At 35.9% G+C, this 20,056-nt stretch overlaps 1 protein-coding gene across 2 annotated transcripts in view; it reads right to left on the bottom strand.

The window, feature by feature from the left end:
• Positions 1–20,056, bottom strand: part of galnt1 (UDP-N-acetyl-alpha-D-galactosamine:polypeptide N-acetylgalactosaminyltransferase 1) — a 143,795-nt gene that overhangs the window by 44,935 nt on the left and 78,804 nt on the right. For both annotated transcript variants that reach the window (XM_048153671.1, XM_048153672.1), the window contains exons 3-4: positions 11,651–11,797; positions 6,772–6,940 (exon numbers count right to left, since the gene is read on the bottom strand). In XM_048153671.1, coding sequence (XP_048009628.1) covers positions 6,772–6,940; positions 11,651–11,789 — 308 coding nt within the window. In that variant the 5' untranslated portion in view covers positions 11,790–11,797. The remainder of the gene's footprint in view (positions 1–6,771; positions 6,941–11,650; positions 11,798–20,056) is intronic.

The raw sequence follows: 20,056 nt of genomic DNA, 5'->3' as shown, positions 1-20,056 counted from the left end.
TGAACACGATATTGCGTATCTTGTCAGTGAATTATGGTTCTGTCTATTAAATGCCGCTACATTTGAAAGCAGGTGATGGCAATTTAGCGGTAATCAGGGAACCGGCTTTACTGACGAAATGCACGTGACAATCGCATGCAATATATCGCCCAGCCCTAATCCTTATAAACGCTTTGACTTAGAATGTCAGTGGAGAATGTAATGTAGTTCATCATAACATTGTAATATACATCATACACATGCTACATTGCTAAATCTTCCCAATTTTTCATATCAACAAAAAATTTTTCCAGGATAACCTGGCTTCTCTTGAGACTCCCCTGCTTCAGACCGGTCATAGTTAATGATATGCTAAAGCCTGCCGGCACATTGAAGTGATTGGTTACAAGGTAGTTTGTGATGTAAAAAACACCAGCAATTTCAAACCTCATTTTTGAAATTGTCTTTAGATCACTAGAGTTTTAAAGAGAAAAATACTCAGGAAGACAGACAAGTTTAAGTACACATCTCAAATACTCAGTAGGACCCCAGAACAACACAAATCCTTCATGACATGGATTTAACAAGATGCTGGAAGCCTTCCTGGTGTATGTTAACATGATAGTATCGTGCGGTTGCTGCAGATTTGTCAGTAGGATCATGTGACACTGAATATTAAGAAAACAGGTTGGTCATAAATACATCTGTTGAGGGCAAATAATCAGAATAAGACAAATATTGTTAAATGCTGTCTGACAGGTAGAAAAAAACTGTAGGCAAAACTGGATGTCATCTCCAAGCACACCTGCACACACACACAGGGTCACAGTTTGACAATGTATCTGATCTGTCAGATCATTTGAAAAACAAATACTGGGATGCAAACAAATTTGTTATTTTCCGGGACAGGATGCCGCACAAATTAAGCACTTGTTAGAGGCAGGAATTGGGTTTGGCTTATGAGTGTTTGATAGGTTTGTTGAAGGAAAATGTCCTTCTTGTATATTTATACATTTACATACAAACACACAAAGAGAGAGAGAGAGAGGTTTGGCACTACATAATTACAAAACTCATTAAACAGCAATAATCCTGGCGTTTTTATCAGACCTACAGATCCCTCCAGTGACCCAGTGATTTATCACCACGCCAGACGCTGCCAGGATGCATATGCAAACGATTCAGTTCATTAAACACACTTGACGTAATGCTTGACGTGCAGCTGTATGCGAGTGTGTGAATATTACATCTGCTTCATAGACGTGCTTCTGCTTTACTTGGCTCAGAGACCTCGGGTGACATTACTGTCATGGTGGAATAGTTTCCATGGTCGCGCCTTGAAAGAGAGAACATCCAGGGACTTATTAAAACCGTAAATATTTAAGGCAAGGCCTTTTGAAAGTGTGTGTGTCCAATGCAGAAGGACAAACTACGCATTATTCAGTGCAGTGGGAACGGAGAGAGAACTGTTTGGAGTGATATCCCACAGAACAAAAGAAGCATCACAAATACACACACACACACACACACACACACTATTTTCTTTGCTTTCCCAAGGACGATTTTGACATGTTCTCTACACGTCTTTCCTTTTCTCTGTCTCACCTCAGTGAACTTAATACTGAAAAGCGTAACAGAAATGGGTATATTACCTAGTGTGAAAAACAGACACACACTCAAGCGCTATACACACACAGTAATCTGACCTTTACAAATCAAATATTAGCTGCCAATATTTGATGTGGCAAACTCTCACAGGGTAATAGGTGTTTAAACAACACTTAGGGTGGATGATTGCGACACTTCAAACAATTCACCACATGCTACATAGTCCAGACAACTTATTCTTGGAGAAAATACAGAAAAAAAAAAAAAACTACAGTGTGATATTTCATCTTCTGTAAATCTTAAATGTTCTGTAATAAGTTTAGTTTCTTTGCAATGTTCATGTAATGCATATTACTATAATTAATTACCAAACTGCACAACAGTTCAAAAGTTTGGGGTTGGATACATTTTTTCTCTTTTATGCTCACCAAGGCTTTATTTTTATAACAAACATCAGTCAAACAGTAATATTGTAAAATATTATTACAATTAAAAGTAACTCTTTTCTGTTTTAATATATTTTAAAAAGTATTTCATTCCTGTGATGGCAAAGCTGAATTTTCAGCGTCATCACTCCACTCTTCAGTGTCACATGATCCTTCAGAAATCATTCTAATATGCTGATTATCAGCTTTGAAAACAGTTGTGCTGCCTAGCACTTTGTGGAAAAAGGAATAGAAAATACAAAAGCACAGCATTTTTGAAATCTAAATCTGAATGTATCCTTGCTAAATAAAAGTATCAATTTAATTAAAGACCCCATGAAATCAAAATTGAAGTTTTTAGGCTTTTAGCCTTTAATTTTTTTGCTTCATCTGACCATAGAACATTTGTAAAGTAACTGACACTACTGGAACTTCAAACGGGATGGGTTCTATGGTCAGATGAAACAAAAAAATTTTTTAGCAGCAAACACTTAAGATGGGTTTGGTGCATACAGGGGTAAAAAGTACCTCATGTGTACAATGAAATATACTGCTGTATCTTTAATGTTGTGGGCCTATTTTTCTGCTGGAGGTCTTGGACATCTTGATCAGATGGATCATGGATTCTATCAAATACTAACAGATTGGATCTTCCATGAGGACAATGATCAAAATCAACACAAAAATGGATCACTGAACACAAAACCAAGCTTCTGTCCTGGCCATCCCAGTCCCCTGACCTGAACCCTCAAGAAAATGAGTGGAGTGAACTGAAGAGAAGAAGCACTAACATGGAGCTGGGAATCTGAAGGATCTGGAGAGATTCTGCATGAAGGAATGGTCTCTGATCTCTTGTCAGGTGTTCTCCAAACTCATCAGGCATTATAGGAGAAGAGTCAGAGCTGTTGTCTTGGGAAAAGTAGGTTGCAAAAAGTACTGAATAAAAGGGTATGATTAATTGTGAGCAGTGTGTATTAGAGAAAAACATTTCTCTCATAATGAGATTTTCCCCCCATTTAAAATTATTATTCTCCAATGAAAGGTTGGATTTTTGTAGATTTTTTAAATAAAAGATCAAAAATATTAACGATGCAGATTTATTTTCACAGCCTTCTTTGGTCATATTTACCAAGGGTATGAATAATTTTGAGCATGACTGTATATATGGTGGAATTTATAGAAAGCAGTGGTAACATGGAAACCAAAGACTATCAGTGATCTGGAAGCTTTTTCAAGCGAGGAATGGACCAAGATTGCAGTAGAGAGGTGACAGAAGCTTCTAAGCACTTATTGTAGGTTATAAAGAATAAAAGATTCTGCACAAATTTTGACTTTTGGGGGTTGAATAATTTTGTACATGTATGATTAGAGCCAGTTTTATTTTTTATTATTTTTCATCAACTTTGCATTCTCTGAATCACTCAAATGTGTATTAATAATCTTTGTATAATAGTTTACTGATGCCTTTGATAGACTGTTTTCATAAAATTTTGTTCTCAGCAACAAAATGTCTTGCAGGTTAAGGGGGTTGAATAATTTTGTTTACAACTGTATATTAGGGGTGTGAGGAGATCTCGTGTCACGAGACTAAAATGTGATGAGATTTCTCATCAAGGGGAAAAGTAGTCTCGTGATGTTGCCATGACAGAGTGTAAGGATGATTAGGAAAGAATATGCCACCGCTATGTTTACATTACGCCTCCACTATCATTTTGCTTTGTATTTAAATAAAAAACATTTAATTCAGTGGGATAACGGTCGCCGCCACTCTATATTTACAGAGTACGCGCAATCGCGAAAGTGAAAGTAAACGCGAGCGTGCATTCAAACGCGATTTCAATACCCCGCATTTTGAAAGCGGCTCCCTGATGAATGCAAATATCTCAATATGAAAGCTATTTTAGGCTGGGCAGTGTAGTTGTAACCATTTCGTAGCTTTGTATCAAAGAAAAATTTGGTCTTATTTGCACTTTGAATATTGAGAGAGTGCGATTATGGTTGCGCTTATTGTAAAGTGTTACCATAAAAATGAATAACAGTTTTCTCTTAATCTTATTAAGCACAAACAATAAGGTTTCATTTTTTAACATTAGTTAATGCAATGTGAACTATCATGAACTAACAATGAATGACTATTTTTATTAACTAACATAAAAAAATGAATAAATACTGTATATTGCTCATTGTTAGTTGATGTTGGTTAATACACCGTTAATAAATGAGCCCTTATTGTAAAGTGTTACCATTTTTATTTATACTGTTTTTATTTCTATGATCAGTTTGTGGAAAGGAGTTCAGTTAGGAGGTCAAAAGTTGCAGAAGCTCATAAATCATGTACAGTAAGGTCTGAAGAGACTGAAATCATACAGAAGAGAAGTCAGTCAGTTGAGTTTGTGGCAAAACCTTTTACAGTACTTGAGTATTGTTGTCTTTTACTGCATATGATAATTCATACTCAGAAAGTAGAACTGAAATGACATTCTCAATGACATTTGAGAATTTCTTAAAAATAGTGTGTAAAAACCTTGTCTCATCTCGTGAACTCAATCTTGAGTTTCGTCTCATCTCGTGAGGTACCTGTCTCATCACACCCCTACTGTATATGTATGAATGTGTATAAATTTATATATATATATATATATATATATATATATATATATATATATATATATATATATATATATATATATATATATATATATATATATATATATATATATATACAGTGTTTCCCACAGTGAGACTGTGGGTGGGCATCAGTGGGTGGACTGTGGGTGGGCATCAGTGGGTGGACTGTGGGTGGGCATCAGTTCCTCTAGGGGGGTTTGGGGGCATGCCCCCCTGGAGGAAAATGTTGTACATTTTAAATTTAAATGCATGAATCTAGTGCATTCTGAGAGCAAAATTAAGTGACTAGATCAATGAAGAAATTTGTTCTCTTGTAAACAATTTTGTGCTCTAAAAGTAATTTATTTATTGGTGATGGTAGGACACAGTCATGTACACAACATATAGTAGACTAAATGATAGTTCATAAGTGGTCAAACATGAAGAGTACACATTTAAACCATTAAAAATATGTAGCAAAAGAGGTTACCTTTGTTGATTTAATTTATTAGTGGGGGCCTGTATCTACCCAGGTGAAAAAAAGTACATTTCTATAATATACTTAAAGTGCTCTATTTTCACGCACTAATTTTGTACTTAATATACTAAAAATTCCTCTTTAGTACTTCTTAAGATAATCTTAAGAACATCTGAGTGTACTCAACTGTGCTATTTTGAGACACCATGAAATATGAACTAAAATGTGCTTTTAATATACTTGTATTTATATGTATAGAATTATATGTATTTATATTAATGTAGGATTAAAAGACATTTATTTGAAATGCATTGTGCAGCTTTTTAATGGGGCAACAAGCTATAGATACGACAGACCAAAATAGGCTATTAATAATCTTTCAGTTCGCAAAACCATGATAATATGAAACACTTCAAAACAGCAGCACAAAACGCTAATGCGCATCCCAGGTGCAGAATGATGCGCTTGAAGCAATATGGAGTCACAGGGCGCAGTTGCGCTGTGCATTGAAAAGTTCACGGCACAAAGATAATCCCTCTATGCATATCTGCATCTAACAGTTGATGACATCGTTTAGAAACAGCAATAAACTCCAGCAAGATCAAGTTAGTTTATGCCAATCCACAGTCCTTTATCTACATATCAAGTATTATAATCAGAATATATTATATTGGAGAGTTTTACCGTGCTGACTGTCGTTACCGAACGCTAGGCGCTGTTTGAGTGCTGAACAGAGAATGATTGACAGCTGCAGCAGAGGGAAGACGAGTTTACGTGAACTTAAAAGTTAACGATGTACATATTCTTCTGTCCCTCAAATGAAGCTATGGAATGGCTTCAGATTACTTTGAATATAGTGCACGAAAACTTAATTGGGGCTAGTCTATTTCTTTAGCTCTACTTTTGCCGTATAAAAGAGCACAATTATCAGACGTTATTTAAATATCATTTCGTTTCATTTTGAGACTGTGGCAGACCGCCACAGTCTAGTTAATGTATGGGAAACACTGATATATATATATAATCTTCAGACTTAGACTCTTCATAACCAAAGACGGGAAAAGAGAACAGACCGCATCCTGCTTCAAGAAAAAGAGTTCAACACTTTCACTCTCACTCATATTTCAACCAGTTTCCCCTTGACCCCTTTTAATAAGTTTGTGCATTTGCAAGGAACAGTATGTTCTTAGTTATAAGAGTTAGAAGATCACATTCTTGTCAAGGTGAAAGTTGTGGTTCTGACACTGTATATGTGTGTGTGTGAAGTTAGGTCATGACTGTGACTCTGTAATTGACACACTCTTATCTTTTAATTGAAAATGTTGATTCTATTGGTTTGCTTCAAACACAGCTGAGAAAAAAATACCTCTCCGGTAATTAATCTGAGGGGCAGAAAATAAACACATTTCACGGATCAATGTTTACATTTCACTCCCTGCCACACACACATTTCACTCAGCGAAGAGCGTGCACACACACACACACACACACGCGCATGCACCCTATGATATAACAGTCAGTGTAAAGTCAAACAGTCAAACGCAAACCCTCACAGCTCAAAACATAACTGCCATTTCAAAATGTTCATTTGGCCAGTTACAGGCATAAACTTTATCTAATAAACAAAAACAATCTCACTTTGATGGAAGCGATTACACAAAAGCAGACACTCACCCTTCGAGCCGGACATCCGGTAAAGATCTGTTGAGTGCGATCATCTCGCTAGCCATCAGGTTAAACTGGTTTATCTTAAACATTTCCTTCATCCTCTCCTGCTGGTCTTTAGCGATGACCACTGGCTTTCCCATCTCCCCTGGGCCATCATGAGGCCTCTGAACCACAGCTGAAACACAAACACACACAGGTTCAAGATTGTTCCCTTGGCTTCCGATAAATTATGGCCGTTTTCACCAACTACGGACACTTGTAGCCCTGTGGACTTTTAGAAAATGAACTCATCACACTCTCACTATGTATTCTGTCCAATAGTGGATATATACACACACATCACCAGAAAAATTTTATTTTTGTCATTTTTTAATGAAAACCACAACACCACAGTGGCATTTCCACCACATCTCGACTCAAATTATGTATTCTGTGACTGGAACGACAGTTCCGGAAAAGTAAATTTTTGGAATAAAAAGCCTGATTCCTTTGTATTTCTAAGGCTAATTTGCACAGCTCGCATTTTATGTAACCTAAAAACACACAATCAAATTATACTGCGACACTGTTTGCATAAATTGACAAAACTGCAGCTTGATTGGAAATGGTGCAGTAAAAATATTCTGTTCCCAAATCCCAAAGAATATTTACATTGAAATTTATTTACATAAAATCACACTCATATTTCATCTCAGTCTTGCTCTTCACTGATACTGTGGTCTCTTGACAAACAAGTACACAACTTAAAACTTAAAAAGAAAAAAAAAAAAAAGAATAATGATTCATATAATTAATCTCTTAAAGAATGAATAATAATGAATAATATTCAATCATATATACAGTTAAACCAAAAATTATTCAGACACTAGATATAAGTTTTTATATTTTTTTTACTATTGGGTAGAGGACACTATAGTTCATTTATGTAAGTGAGGATACTCAAACTGTGACATATTATACCCAAAAATTCTTCATACAGTGGACTACCAGTAAAATTTGGGACCAACAATTATTCAAACACTTTGACCTGACCATGTTTTGCTTAAGTGTTATCTGACATAATTATGATAAATTTTTTCTGACACAGTTTAACTCTGAGTTCTTATCATATTTTATTACCATTTTTTTAAACTACAGTGAATAAACTGTATAATAAATGAAATGTTCAAAGTGTCTGAATTAATTCTGGTTTCACTACATATATAGATATATGCGGTATTCGAAAAGTAATAAAAATAAATTATGACTATTGTATAAAGTTTCCAAAATAGTTTTAATGCAACTTTCATATAACAAAAGTAAGGTTAAAATCTGTTAGTTGACATGACATAAGTGTCTCCATATATACATTTGAGTGTTTGCCCACAGAAAAGAATGTGTGGCCAAGATGCCTGTGCACAATTGTTTATTGTGCCATGTGTGTGTTAAGTGTGTGTTTGTAGACTTTGTGTGGGTAGATAAGCACTGAGCTTTGATCATTAATAACTCAAAAAGCATGCTATGGTGAGATTAAGGTCAGATTTGCAACAGTGTGAGAGATTACATCTGCTCTAAGAGGCAAACTGCCTGTTTTTAAGCCCTGTGTCATGTGTGTGCGTACGCTATGTGTGTGTATGTAAGGGTTAACCGCATGCGTGTCAAGTGGGCAGGATTTAGCTGTTCGGACTGAGCGCATTACAAGGCAACTTTGTCCTGTTTCCCTGCTCAGCAAAATCCAATGACTTTCCAGAGGGATTCTGGGGGTAAAAATCGTATAATCATCGCTACAGACACACACAAGCAGCAGAAAATGTGCTTTATTAATGTGGTGAGCAGATTACTTTAGGGTTATTGTTTGATGATGGCAAAAGTAAAGCAGCTCTTGACCACACAGAACAAACCAAAGTGACCTGATACAGGGGTCAGTTAGTGACAAACGAAAGCTTTGTGAGAGGATGTGCTTTCCCACTGCATCACCATCCACTTCATACGTTTTTCTCTGTGACATTTCCTTCTGAATTTCTTTTCTATATCTTCTTTCTGCTCATTTTTATAGTCTCTAAAGCAGCGGTTCTCAACTGGTTTTGCTTCAGGATTCATATTTTACATTTATATCAAGTCTAATTACAGTACTAAAATTGTTTATCACATAAAAGTAAACGAAATGTCCTTAAAATCAAATATTAACATTTACTGTTATTATAATGAACAGTCCAAATTCTGTAGCATTTGATTTAACACACAGACTTTGACATTAACAACACAAAATATGGGAAGCATTTTAGTTGCATTGTATTAGCATTGTTTTTGCCCATCAAAACGGCTCTGCGACCCACCAGTTGAGAAGAATGGCTCTACATTTATTCCATTCCTCGTTCTCTTCATCCTAATAAGCTGCACAGCTGGAATGTTGTTGTATCCTTCAGATGATGAAGAGCCAATACATTTCTAAAACTATCATATTATATTTCTACTCTCTTTTTCTCTTCCACAGAAATACACACAGTTCAATACCAGCCCATATTTCACAATATAACAACATCAGACACAAATACTGTATCTTGTGTGTGTGTGTGCGCGCGTTTTTGTGACATATCAGGACACAAATGTGTATAATGACATGGGTATGACATAGGTATTACAAAAAAAGGGTGACTTATGAGGACATTACTTCATGTCCCCACTTTTCAAAAGGCTTATAAATCAAACAGAATGAGTTTTTGTGAGAAAGTAAAAATGTGCACAGTTTCCTGTGATGGTTATGTTTAGTATAGGGGGATAGTAGCCCTGTGGACTTTTAGAAAATGAACTCATCACACTCTCACTATGTATTCTGTCCGATAGTGGACATATACACACACACATCACCAGAAAATTTTTATTTTTGTCATTTTTTAATGAAAACCACAACACCACAGTGGCATTTCCACCACATCTCAAATTATGTATTCTGTGGCTGGAACGACAGTTCCGGAAAAGTAAATTTTTGGAATAAAAAGTCTGATTCCTTTGTATTTCTAAGGCTAATTTGCACAGCTCGCATTTTATGTAACCTAAAAACACACAATCAAATATACTGCGACACTGTTTGCATAAATTGACAAAACTGCAGCTTGATTGGAAATGGTGCAGTAAAAATATTCTGTTCCCAAATCCCAAAGAATATTTACATTGAAATTTATTTACATAAAATCACACTTTTTGTGATTTTTAGGGGGATAGAAAATATGGTTTGTACAGTATAAAAACCATTATGCCTATGGAATGTCCCCACAGTTCACAAAAACGAACATATGTGTGTGTGTGTGTGTGTGTGTGTGTGTGTGTGTGTGTGTGTGTGTGTGTGCGTGCGTGCGTGCGTGCATGGGTGCGTGCGCGCGCGCGCGTGTGTGTGTGTGTGTGTGTGGATGAGTGCTTTTTGTATTAGCTGTATGTGTTTTGAGTTATTTAGCTACAGTATACTTTGGGGACAAATCTGCCCCCAGAGGTTAGCTAAATCTGACAAAACCTCCTTTTGGGAACATCCAGGGATGTCTTCAAATTGCAAAAAGAATTCATACAGTAAATAATATGGTTGGGAATTGAGAAATGGTTCTTATTTAAAGCGGTTTCCATTTCTTTTACAATAACCAGAAAATAATACTGGTCATATTCAACTTGAAATAAAGAACAAGATCTGTTACTGTGTTATGATGCAGCTACTTAAGGTTCATGTGACTTAAATCAGTGTAATAAATTAGTGACTCATAATGAGTAACTATATATATATATATATATATATATATATATATATATATATATATATATATATATATATATGTATTATATTATACACACACAATATGTCCACATTTTGAAATACCTATGTAAATGTTATATTTGTCACCCAAAAATGAAAATTCTGTCATTAATTACTCACCCTCATCTCATTACTAACCCATAAGACTTTCGTTCATCTTCGGGACACAAATGAAGATCTTTTTGATGAAATCTGAGAGCTTTCTGTCCCTCCATTGACATCTATGCAACTGACATTTTCATGCTTCAAGAAGTTCATAAAGAGATCGTAAAAGTAATCTATATGAATAGAGCGGTTTAGTCCAAAATTTCTTAAGACACTCGAAAGCTTTATATGATGAACAGACTGTATTTAGACTTTTATTCACATATAAACATTAATCTGCGAACATAAGCAGAAGCTCAGCCGAACATGTTTGACAAGCGAGAACACACCACTTCCTGAAGCTCTTCCATGTGCTGCAGAACACACGAGAATGAACCTCATTAGTTTTCGCATGTCAAGTGAACATGCTTGAGCTCCTGTTGTGTAAGTGATGTGTAAGTTGATGAATGTTTATATGTAAATAAAAGCCTAAATTCAATATGTTCATTAAATAAAGCGATCGTGTCTCTTCAGAAAATTTGGACTAAACAGCTTGATTCATATGTATGTTTTACAATCTCTTTATGAACTTTTTGTAGCGTCAAAATGTCAGTTGCATAGCTGTCTATGGAGGGACAGAAAGCTCTCAGATTTCATCAAAAAGATCTTCATTTGTGTTCGGAAGATGAACGAAAGTCTTACGAGTTTGGAACGAGATAAGGATGAGTAGTTGTTGGCAGAATTTTCATTTTTGGGTGAACTAACCCTTTAAGGAGACAGCTTACAAAGAATTGACCATGCTAACCATAAAACTAGGTATAATGAGATGATACAAAATGAGATGACACAAAATAATAGAAATATCCCAAAAGATTATTTAAAAGAGATTCTGTATTTACTTATAATGGGATACTGTGCATTTCAACATTTCATGTGTAATAATGCCAAAAAGTGTTAAGAGTGTATTCATTCTAAACATAAAAAAATAATAATAATAAAAAAAATAGAAGACTGTGTACTCACTGTCTCTCCCCGGCAATCCTCTCTCTTTTTTGTCATCGCATTTGTTGCATTCACTGAAGTAGAGGAGGATGAACATGTCTATCATTACCCACACCAGAGAAGTGGCCAGCACCACCTTACAGTATGCAAACTTCCTCATCTTCACACCTGAAACGCACACAAACAATCACAGTATGTTACACACCAACACAGGTAACAAGCAAACACTTGAAAAGCTGCCAGTGACATTTCACACCTACAACCAGCAACCATGCTTTAAACCATACAGAAGTCATTTAGAGCTTACCATCTTGTTTTAAACACCATACTCAAGCAACAAACATATTACATCTATACAAGCCTCGAAGGTCTGAGTAATAGCTTGCTACCTGAAAAACTTACAAACACAGACACTTTATCAACTTCATACCAAAATAAAGCACTAGGTTTTCCAAAAAGACAAAAGAGTGGACATATTCTCACATTTTATACTTTCCCCTGGAGTCCATGGATAAAGTAATGGTTTTTGCACCAAAAAAAGCCTCTCTGACCCTCAGAAATAAAGCTTGTAGAACAGCTTTGAGAAACAGTCTGTTTTTGCTAACGTTTCTTTAAGACATATGTAAATAAGTACTGTAATAACTAGCTCTTTGCATGTGAAATAAGGAACAACATCACTGTCAATTTACTGAATACTAAATAGACTCGTTATGTAAATGCAAGGGGTCATATGTTAATGTATTCATTACATCATAATCGTAAATGACCTATCTTTACAGCTTAATTTCCATAAATGGTTTTGAAGGACTGGATGGGACTCTCTAAGTTGTGCACATGAGTATTACTCCATAGTACATCAAGCGTTTTTATATCAAAAGAGTAAGAAAAACCCATTGCTTTCTGTGACCTCCATTAAGGGCAAACAACTCAAGCAATGAACGGAGAATACTAATAAGACAATTGACTCTATATACCATATTAGCAGATGATTCAGAGTGATTATTCCAAAAACTGCTCAAACAGAATCTCAGATTTGACCTTTGCTCTAACGGAGGGTGCAAATTCTGCTCTTTATCGGGATTTCTTTAATCCAGTCATCTGCCTTCATTAATGAACTGGAAATGAATCTTTTATTAGCCAACTAGAAGTGCAATGAGAAAAGGGGAGAGATGAAGAAGAAATGAAAGGGGAAAATGTGAAAGGGAAGGAAGGATGATGTTCCTATGGGAGGTGAGCAGCGTGTGATATGCTTTGATAAAGGAGAGGTCATTATAGCGTAATTACATGGCATCACAAATCACACTCTGAGAACTCGAAGCTCCAGTGAATCGCTACAAAATCAGACAAGTCCTAAAAATTCAAAACCAGTTTGTAGAGCATAATCCTTCTCTACAAATACTTCTTTCACCCCAAACATAGAGAGTAAATGTGTTTGTAAAAGTATGTCATATAAACTACAGGTCCAAAAAATATCACACTCACTCTTTATATGGCATCCTATGACAGTGCCACACTGAAAGAAACATAAAGGGATAGTTCACCCAAAAATGAATGTTATTCAAAACCTGTATGACTTTCTTCTGTGAACCACAAAACAAGATATTTTGAAGAAGGTTTCAACTGTTTTTGTCCATAAAATGTGGTTTAACACTGGGCACACTGACCATATATGAAAAAAACAAATAAAACTGACATTTTAAAAATATCTTTTGTCTTTCACAGAAAAAAGAAAGTCATACAGGTTTGGAACAACATTTATTTATTCCAGACCATTACAGACTCTCTTGTACTGCATGTTTGAGTAGGAGGCTGTCCAGCTCACTGCAGTTGACAAAAAACAAAGCTGAAAGCCGCTCCTCTGTGACTCTCTCTCTAGAGAGCCGTACCAAACTTCTGTCATTGTCCCCGTCCAACCGTACATCTAGAGTTCTTTGAAGTGTGTTTGTGAGTGTGTGTGTATGTATCTCTTTGGGCTCTAGGAAAGAGGGAATCTCAGTCAATTTGAAAGGGACAGCAAACCTTCAAAAGACAAAAAGAAACATTGGCCACTGCAATCCTGTCACTCTTCTTTATTTTCTGGCCCACACATCCATAAAAGCTAGAATGGCAGACTTTTATGAGTCACAAAATCTCAAAAACACTTTTTAAAGTGTGAACATGATTTGCAACTGATTTAATTAACAATATAATGAACGTGGTAACTTGATCTGACTCTGTTTAGGGAATGGCAAAATAATTAAAATGTAATTTTTTATTTATTTTATTATAATTATTAATATATTATATCATCCATATATAATCATATATATCCTGTCACATAACCCTTTAAAAATCATTCTAATTTGTTGATTTGGTACTGAAGAATTATTTCTTATTAATGTTGAAAACATGCTTAAAGGGATAGTTCACCCAAAAATGTAAATTTGATGTTTATCTGCTTACCCCAGGGCATCCAAGATGTAGGTGATTTTGTTTCTTCAGCAGAACACAAATGATGATTAATCAAGTCGTATAATGCATGTCAATGGCAACACAATCTATAAGAGTCAAAAAAACATGCACAGACAAATCCAAATTAAACCCTGCGGCTCGTGACGACACATTGATGTCCTAAGACACGAAACGATGGGTTTGTGCGAGAAACCGAACAGTATTTATATCATTTTTTACCTCTAAAACACCACTATGTCCTATGTCACTATGTGTGTGAGGTCTGAAAACGGGTTCTGATAACAGAAGTGATGTGTTTGATGGTCAACTTATTCTAACCCTAACCCTACCAGTCTACTGATACTGTGAAACCGAAATCTTTTATATCACTATACAAGTCTTTACTGTCACTTTTGATCCATTTAATGAATCCTTGCTGAATGACTTTCTTTTTTCTGTGAAAGACAAAAGATATTTTTAAAATGTCAGTTTTATTTGTTTTTTTCATATATGGTCAGTGTGCCCAGTGTTAAACCACATTTTATGGACAAAAACAGTTGAAACCTTCTTCAAAATATCTTGTTTTGTGGTTCACAGAAGAAAGTCATACAGGTTTTGAACAACATTCATTTTTGGGTGAACTATCCCTTTATGTTTCTTTCAGTGTGGCACTGTCATATGATGCCATATAAAGAGTGAGTGTGATATTTTTTGGACCTGTAGTGTATATGATGGGTTCTGATAACAAAAGTGATGCAAGAGTAGTGCAAGAGTATTTACATCCATCTAAATGTCAGTGCCTGAGTGCTAATAGGTTCGACCATTAAGAGACATTTAAACAACACAAACACGAATGTCAGACAGAACAGAGCAGTATGATTTTAAAGCAGTCAAAGCCTTGCCAAAAACCTCTGGCATCTAACGTCTCTGAGGGGGTCTCACCAGCAATCAAAGCGTGTGTGTGTGTGTGTGTTGAGCTCAAGGTTATGACTGGCACAGCAGTAATGCCACTGTTGTGGTGGCCCTCGTCCATCACAGTGGCAACGCCAAAGGCCCCTGCCCACGCCAGCTGGGTGAGACATTCATCACCGTGACAACACGCACACACCTGAGTGAGCACAGTCCTAAAAGATGAAAACAGACACACAGATCCCAAGTGCACTGGACCACAATGGCAAAGTGTGACATCATAAACACAAACACATGCTTCTGGATGACATAAACGCTCTCATTCAGACTAAAAGGACGGGACATGTTACACAATAGAATGAAAATGTTAATGCTGCTGACGTGGGTGACTTGGAGCATAGATATGACAGATATACGCTCTCCAGTGGTGGTGTGTGTGCACTAGTGTGTAACGTTCAGCAGAAGCCCTATGAGGTTATGGTATTAGATGAAAGAAAATAAAGTTGTGTTCTACTCTGTTCTGAGCCTTTGCATGAATAAAGTAGTTACTGTATTTTCCTAAGTTTGCAAAGTAGCATCAAATCTATGTACACAATTAAATGAGATATTCTTAAGACCGGTATTTGATGGATATGATTTCATAATTACCTCAAGTTACATATTATCAGATGGCTCCTTCATTTTTAGATGAGTAGTCCATATAGCTAGAAAAGGCTGCAATTAGGGTAACTTTATGCCAAAGTCTTATACTAATACTTGTAATTTAAATCAATACATGAGACTACAGCAACAGGAATTTTCTGTTATGTACCAAGAACATTAATGGATAATGGATCATTGAAAATGCATTGCGACAGGTTATAGGATAGGACAGACTCTTACTTTTCTGTCTGCTATGTAATGTCCTACAAATAAATGCAAAAAGCTCCAAAATAATTAAAATAGTTAAATAAATAAATAACTTGTCTACTGGGGTTTCTCTGCTTTAGGAACATTAACCACAGTAAAAGATGCTAATAAGTGAAGAACAGGAGAGAAAATTCCTTTTTAAAGCAGCCTTTAGAAACAGACTGGGAGAAAGACATGAGTAAGGATGTGGAGAAGGAAATTTCAGTGGAATAATTCATGGGAAATTGTTCATTAAATTGTGTGACTACATCACAACATCCCGGTGCCTGTTGTTTTTCACATTGTGAGAGGAAACAAAAAGACAATCCTGTTACATTGTGCCTAGGAAAACTAAAAGTTTGTGTAAATATCACATATAAAACAAGTATTACAGTATGTCACTCTACAGATAAAAATGAATGAAATACACTATATCTATTATCTCTCTTCACCATCCTGTTCTCTTGCGCACAGTCCTGTTTTTTCCATTCACCCAAACTGTATGAGCAAAACACACTTCCTTGGACAAATACCATTGTTTTCTAAGCACTGGATGGTAATTGTTTCTCAGGGTGACGTAAAAGAATATTTGCATGACTCTGCGATATAGCTCGAGCATCCGGATGGCAATTACTGTAGGTCATGTGAGAACATTGTGATGTAATTTTATCCATAGAGGCAAAAACACATACACACTGCAGCCAGATACAACTATCACTCTTCTTCTGAGTGCTTAATCTAGTAATGTACACAAGAGTTTGGCTGTTTTACAGCAGTGATAAGCTCGATCAGTATTAATTGAGCAAAAAAAGAAAAAAAAGTTTTACAAAAAGTTTATGAAAAATACTATTAGATTGATAGATAGACAGACAGAAGGACTGATAGATAGACAGATATTATTTTGACAAGAATAATTAAATTATCATTTTACAATGATTCTGAAATTAAAATAATAACCAATGCAATTGAAAAGTGTGAATACTGGTGAAAATAATATTGTTTAAAGACAAAATATGTAATTTTTTCACCGCTACAGATCACTGATGATGCCTTGATTTTGCGGAATCATGGGGGGTGTTGTCTTCACTTTTATAGCCGGTGGAAAAGAATCGGGATGGGACTCGGGCAGAAATCATGTTCATGGATGAGATTATTAACATTACTATAGTATGAAGCAGGGCAGGGCCGAGTGCTGTGCAAGCAAAACGGCAGCGGAACTTTTATTATGCCTCAGACGACCGCTTCCGCTTCTTCGGGTCGAGTGTATGTGGGGTAAAGCAGTGCTGTTTTATCATATTAGATACATTTGTGTGTTGAAAGTTGTTATAGTGCTACTCTGCATTCTGGTAAAACATGGTACTTGTGGTAAATCAAGAAAATGTGATTTAAACAATAAGACTTACTGTGTTGAGCTATATAACATGATTAGTTTTCTGTCGATTAACGTATCCATCCAAAAAGTTGCTCACCTGTCTAATAAAACATATAATATATTAAAGCGTTTTTGATGTTTCCATGGTTTCTACAAAATAAAACCCAGAAACCGACCGGTAACACGAGTATGATGTCATTGATAGGCAATGCACGGAATATATATATATATATATAAAACATTGTTCTAGTGGTTTTTTGGATATTTGAATCCAAAAAGCTTACATATTGTGCCTTTAAACCGATTACCAGGCACTCTCAACCTGCCAAAAAAAAAAAAAAAAAAAAAAAAAAAAAAACTTTTGGTGCAATTCCTACATGTAAATTCAGAGATGCCGATTTGGATGGGAATTAAATAACCACATGACCCTGGTGTTTTTCAAAAAAACTGAAGGTACATTAAGATTTGATCTTGGTTGGTGGGAGAAAAACAGATTTCTGATTCAAACTGCAATAAAATCTCTAGCACCTGTAAATGCTGAAATGACATCAAGTCCCCTTGTAAAACAATTACTATCCGAAGAGAACTACAAAATATAAGCTAACATTACTTGCTCAATTCAAGTTCTGCACCTGCAACACCATGGGCAAATATCAGAGCGGGACTGTGATTGTTATATTAAGTTTGAGTTACACTTCCTGTGTTACTTCCTGCAAGGGCTTCTTAACATCTTCACTTAATGCAATATTCATGCTGTTTCTGATTCTGAGACATATGGACAGGCACACCACCTGTGTGTGTCACATGCAGAGGGGGGGTGGATTCCTCTTCAGCACAGCACAGCACACACAAACAGGAATATGAGTTAGCCTTCGGTCACACGAACAAATCCAATACATGAAACAGATGACATGAAAGTAACACACAGACATGTGGGGAAAAGAAAGGGACACAGGAAGAGAACGAGTGAAAGAGAGAGAACAGTCACATTCTCTTAACAACTCTGGCTGGCAGGAAAACAGATGGGCGCAGAAACCCACTCGCTTGCTCACACCCCTGGTCGCATCACGCACACACATCGAGATGTGAGACGGGAGGGTAATTAACTTTCTTTGGCTGTTGCCGTCTGTTAGAGAAAAGCAAATTAAACCCCTACAGCATCTCCTTCTTCCTATTCACAGTCCCTCCATCTTTCTCTCTACGCCTCCACCTCTGTTATCTCCCTTTCGAAATGTTTTGGTGAAGTTCTCCTATTTCAGACACACACTAGCGCAATGGAGAAAAGAGAAAACGTCAACTGAGATCATGATATCTCGGTGAAAACAACTGTATCTCCTCATGCACTTTTTATATCAAATATACATAAAAAAAAACAGACAGATAGAATGATATATAAATTATAGAACAACAGACAGATAGATAGAAAGAACGATAGAAAGAACGACAGACAAAGTATGACAGACAAATGAAAAGAATGATAGAAATAAATGACAGATAGAAAGAACTATAGAAGACAGACAGACAGACAGACAGACAGACAGACAGACAGATAGATAGATAGATAGATAGATAGATAGATAGATAGATAGATAGATAGATAGATAGATAGATAGATAGATAGATAGATAGATAGAAAACAAAAAAGAACGGTAGAATGGCAGACAAAATAATATAAAGAACCATAGACAGAATGACAAACAGAACAATATAAAGAACGACAGACAGAACGATATACAGACAGACAGAGAACAATATACAGACAGACAGACAGAACAATATAAAGAACGACAGACAGAACAATATACAGACAGACAGAACAATATACAGACAGACAGACAGAACAATATACAGACAGACAGACAGACAGACCAATATAAAGAAAGAAAATGACAAACAGAATCATGTAAAGAACAACAGACAGACAGAACAATATACAGACAGACAGACAGAACAATATACAGACAGACAGACAGAACAATATAAAGAACGACAGACAGAACAATATACAGACAGACAGACAGAACAATATACAGACAGACAGACAGACCAATATAAAGAAAGAAAATGACAAACAGAATCATGTAAAGAACGACAGACAGACAGAACAATATACAGACAGACAGACAGACAGACCAATATAAAGAAAGAAAATGACAAACAGAATAATGTAAAGAACGACAGACAGACAGAACAATATACAGACAGACAGACAGAACAATATACAGACAGACAGACAGAACAATATAAAGAACGACAGACAGAACAATATACAGACAGACAGACAGACAGACAGACCAATATAAAGAAAGAAAATGACAAACAGAATCATGTAAAGAACGACAGACAGACAGAACAATATACAGACAGACAGATAGATAGATAGATAGATAGATAGATAGATAGATAGATAGACAGACAGACAGAGAACAATATACAGACAGACAGAACAATATAAAGAACGACAGACAGACAGACAGACAGACAGACAGATAGATAGATAGATAGATAGATAGAGAACAATATACAGACAGACAGACAGAACAATATACAGACAGACAGACAGAACAATATACAGACAGACAGACAGACAGACCAATATAAAGAAAGAAAATGACAAACAGAATCATGTAAAGAACGACAGACAGACAGAACAATATACAGACAGACAGACATAGATAGATAGATAGATAGACAGACAGACAGAGAACAATATACAGACAGACAGAACAATATAAAGAACGACAGACAGACAGACAGACAGACAGACAGATAGATAGATAGATAGATAGATAGATAGATAGATAGATAGAGAACAATATACAGACAGA

This window comes from Megalobrama amblycephala, linkage group LG13 (genome assembly GCF_018812025.1).
Source record: "Megalobrama amblycephala isolate DHTTF-2021 linkage group LG13, ASM1881202v1, whole genome shotgun sequence".
Lineage (NCBI taxonomy): Eukaryota > Metazoa > Chordata > Actinopteri > Cypriniformes > Xenocyprididae > Megalobrama > Megalobrama amblycephala.
Note: the sequence above shows the minus strand (reverse complement) of the source record. Positions and strands in the feature narration are given on the sequence as shown.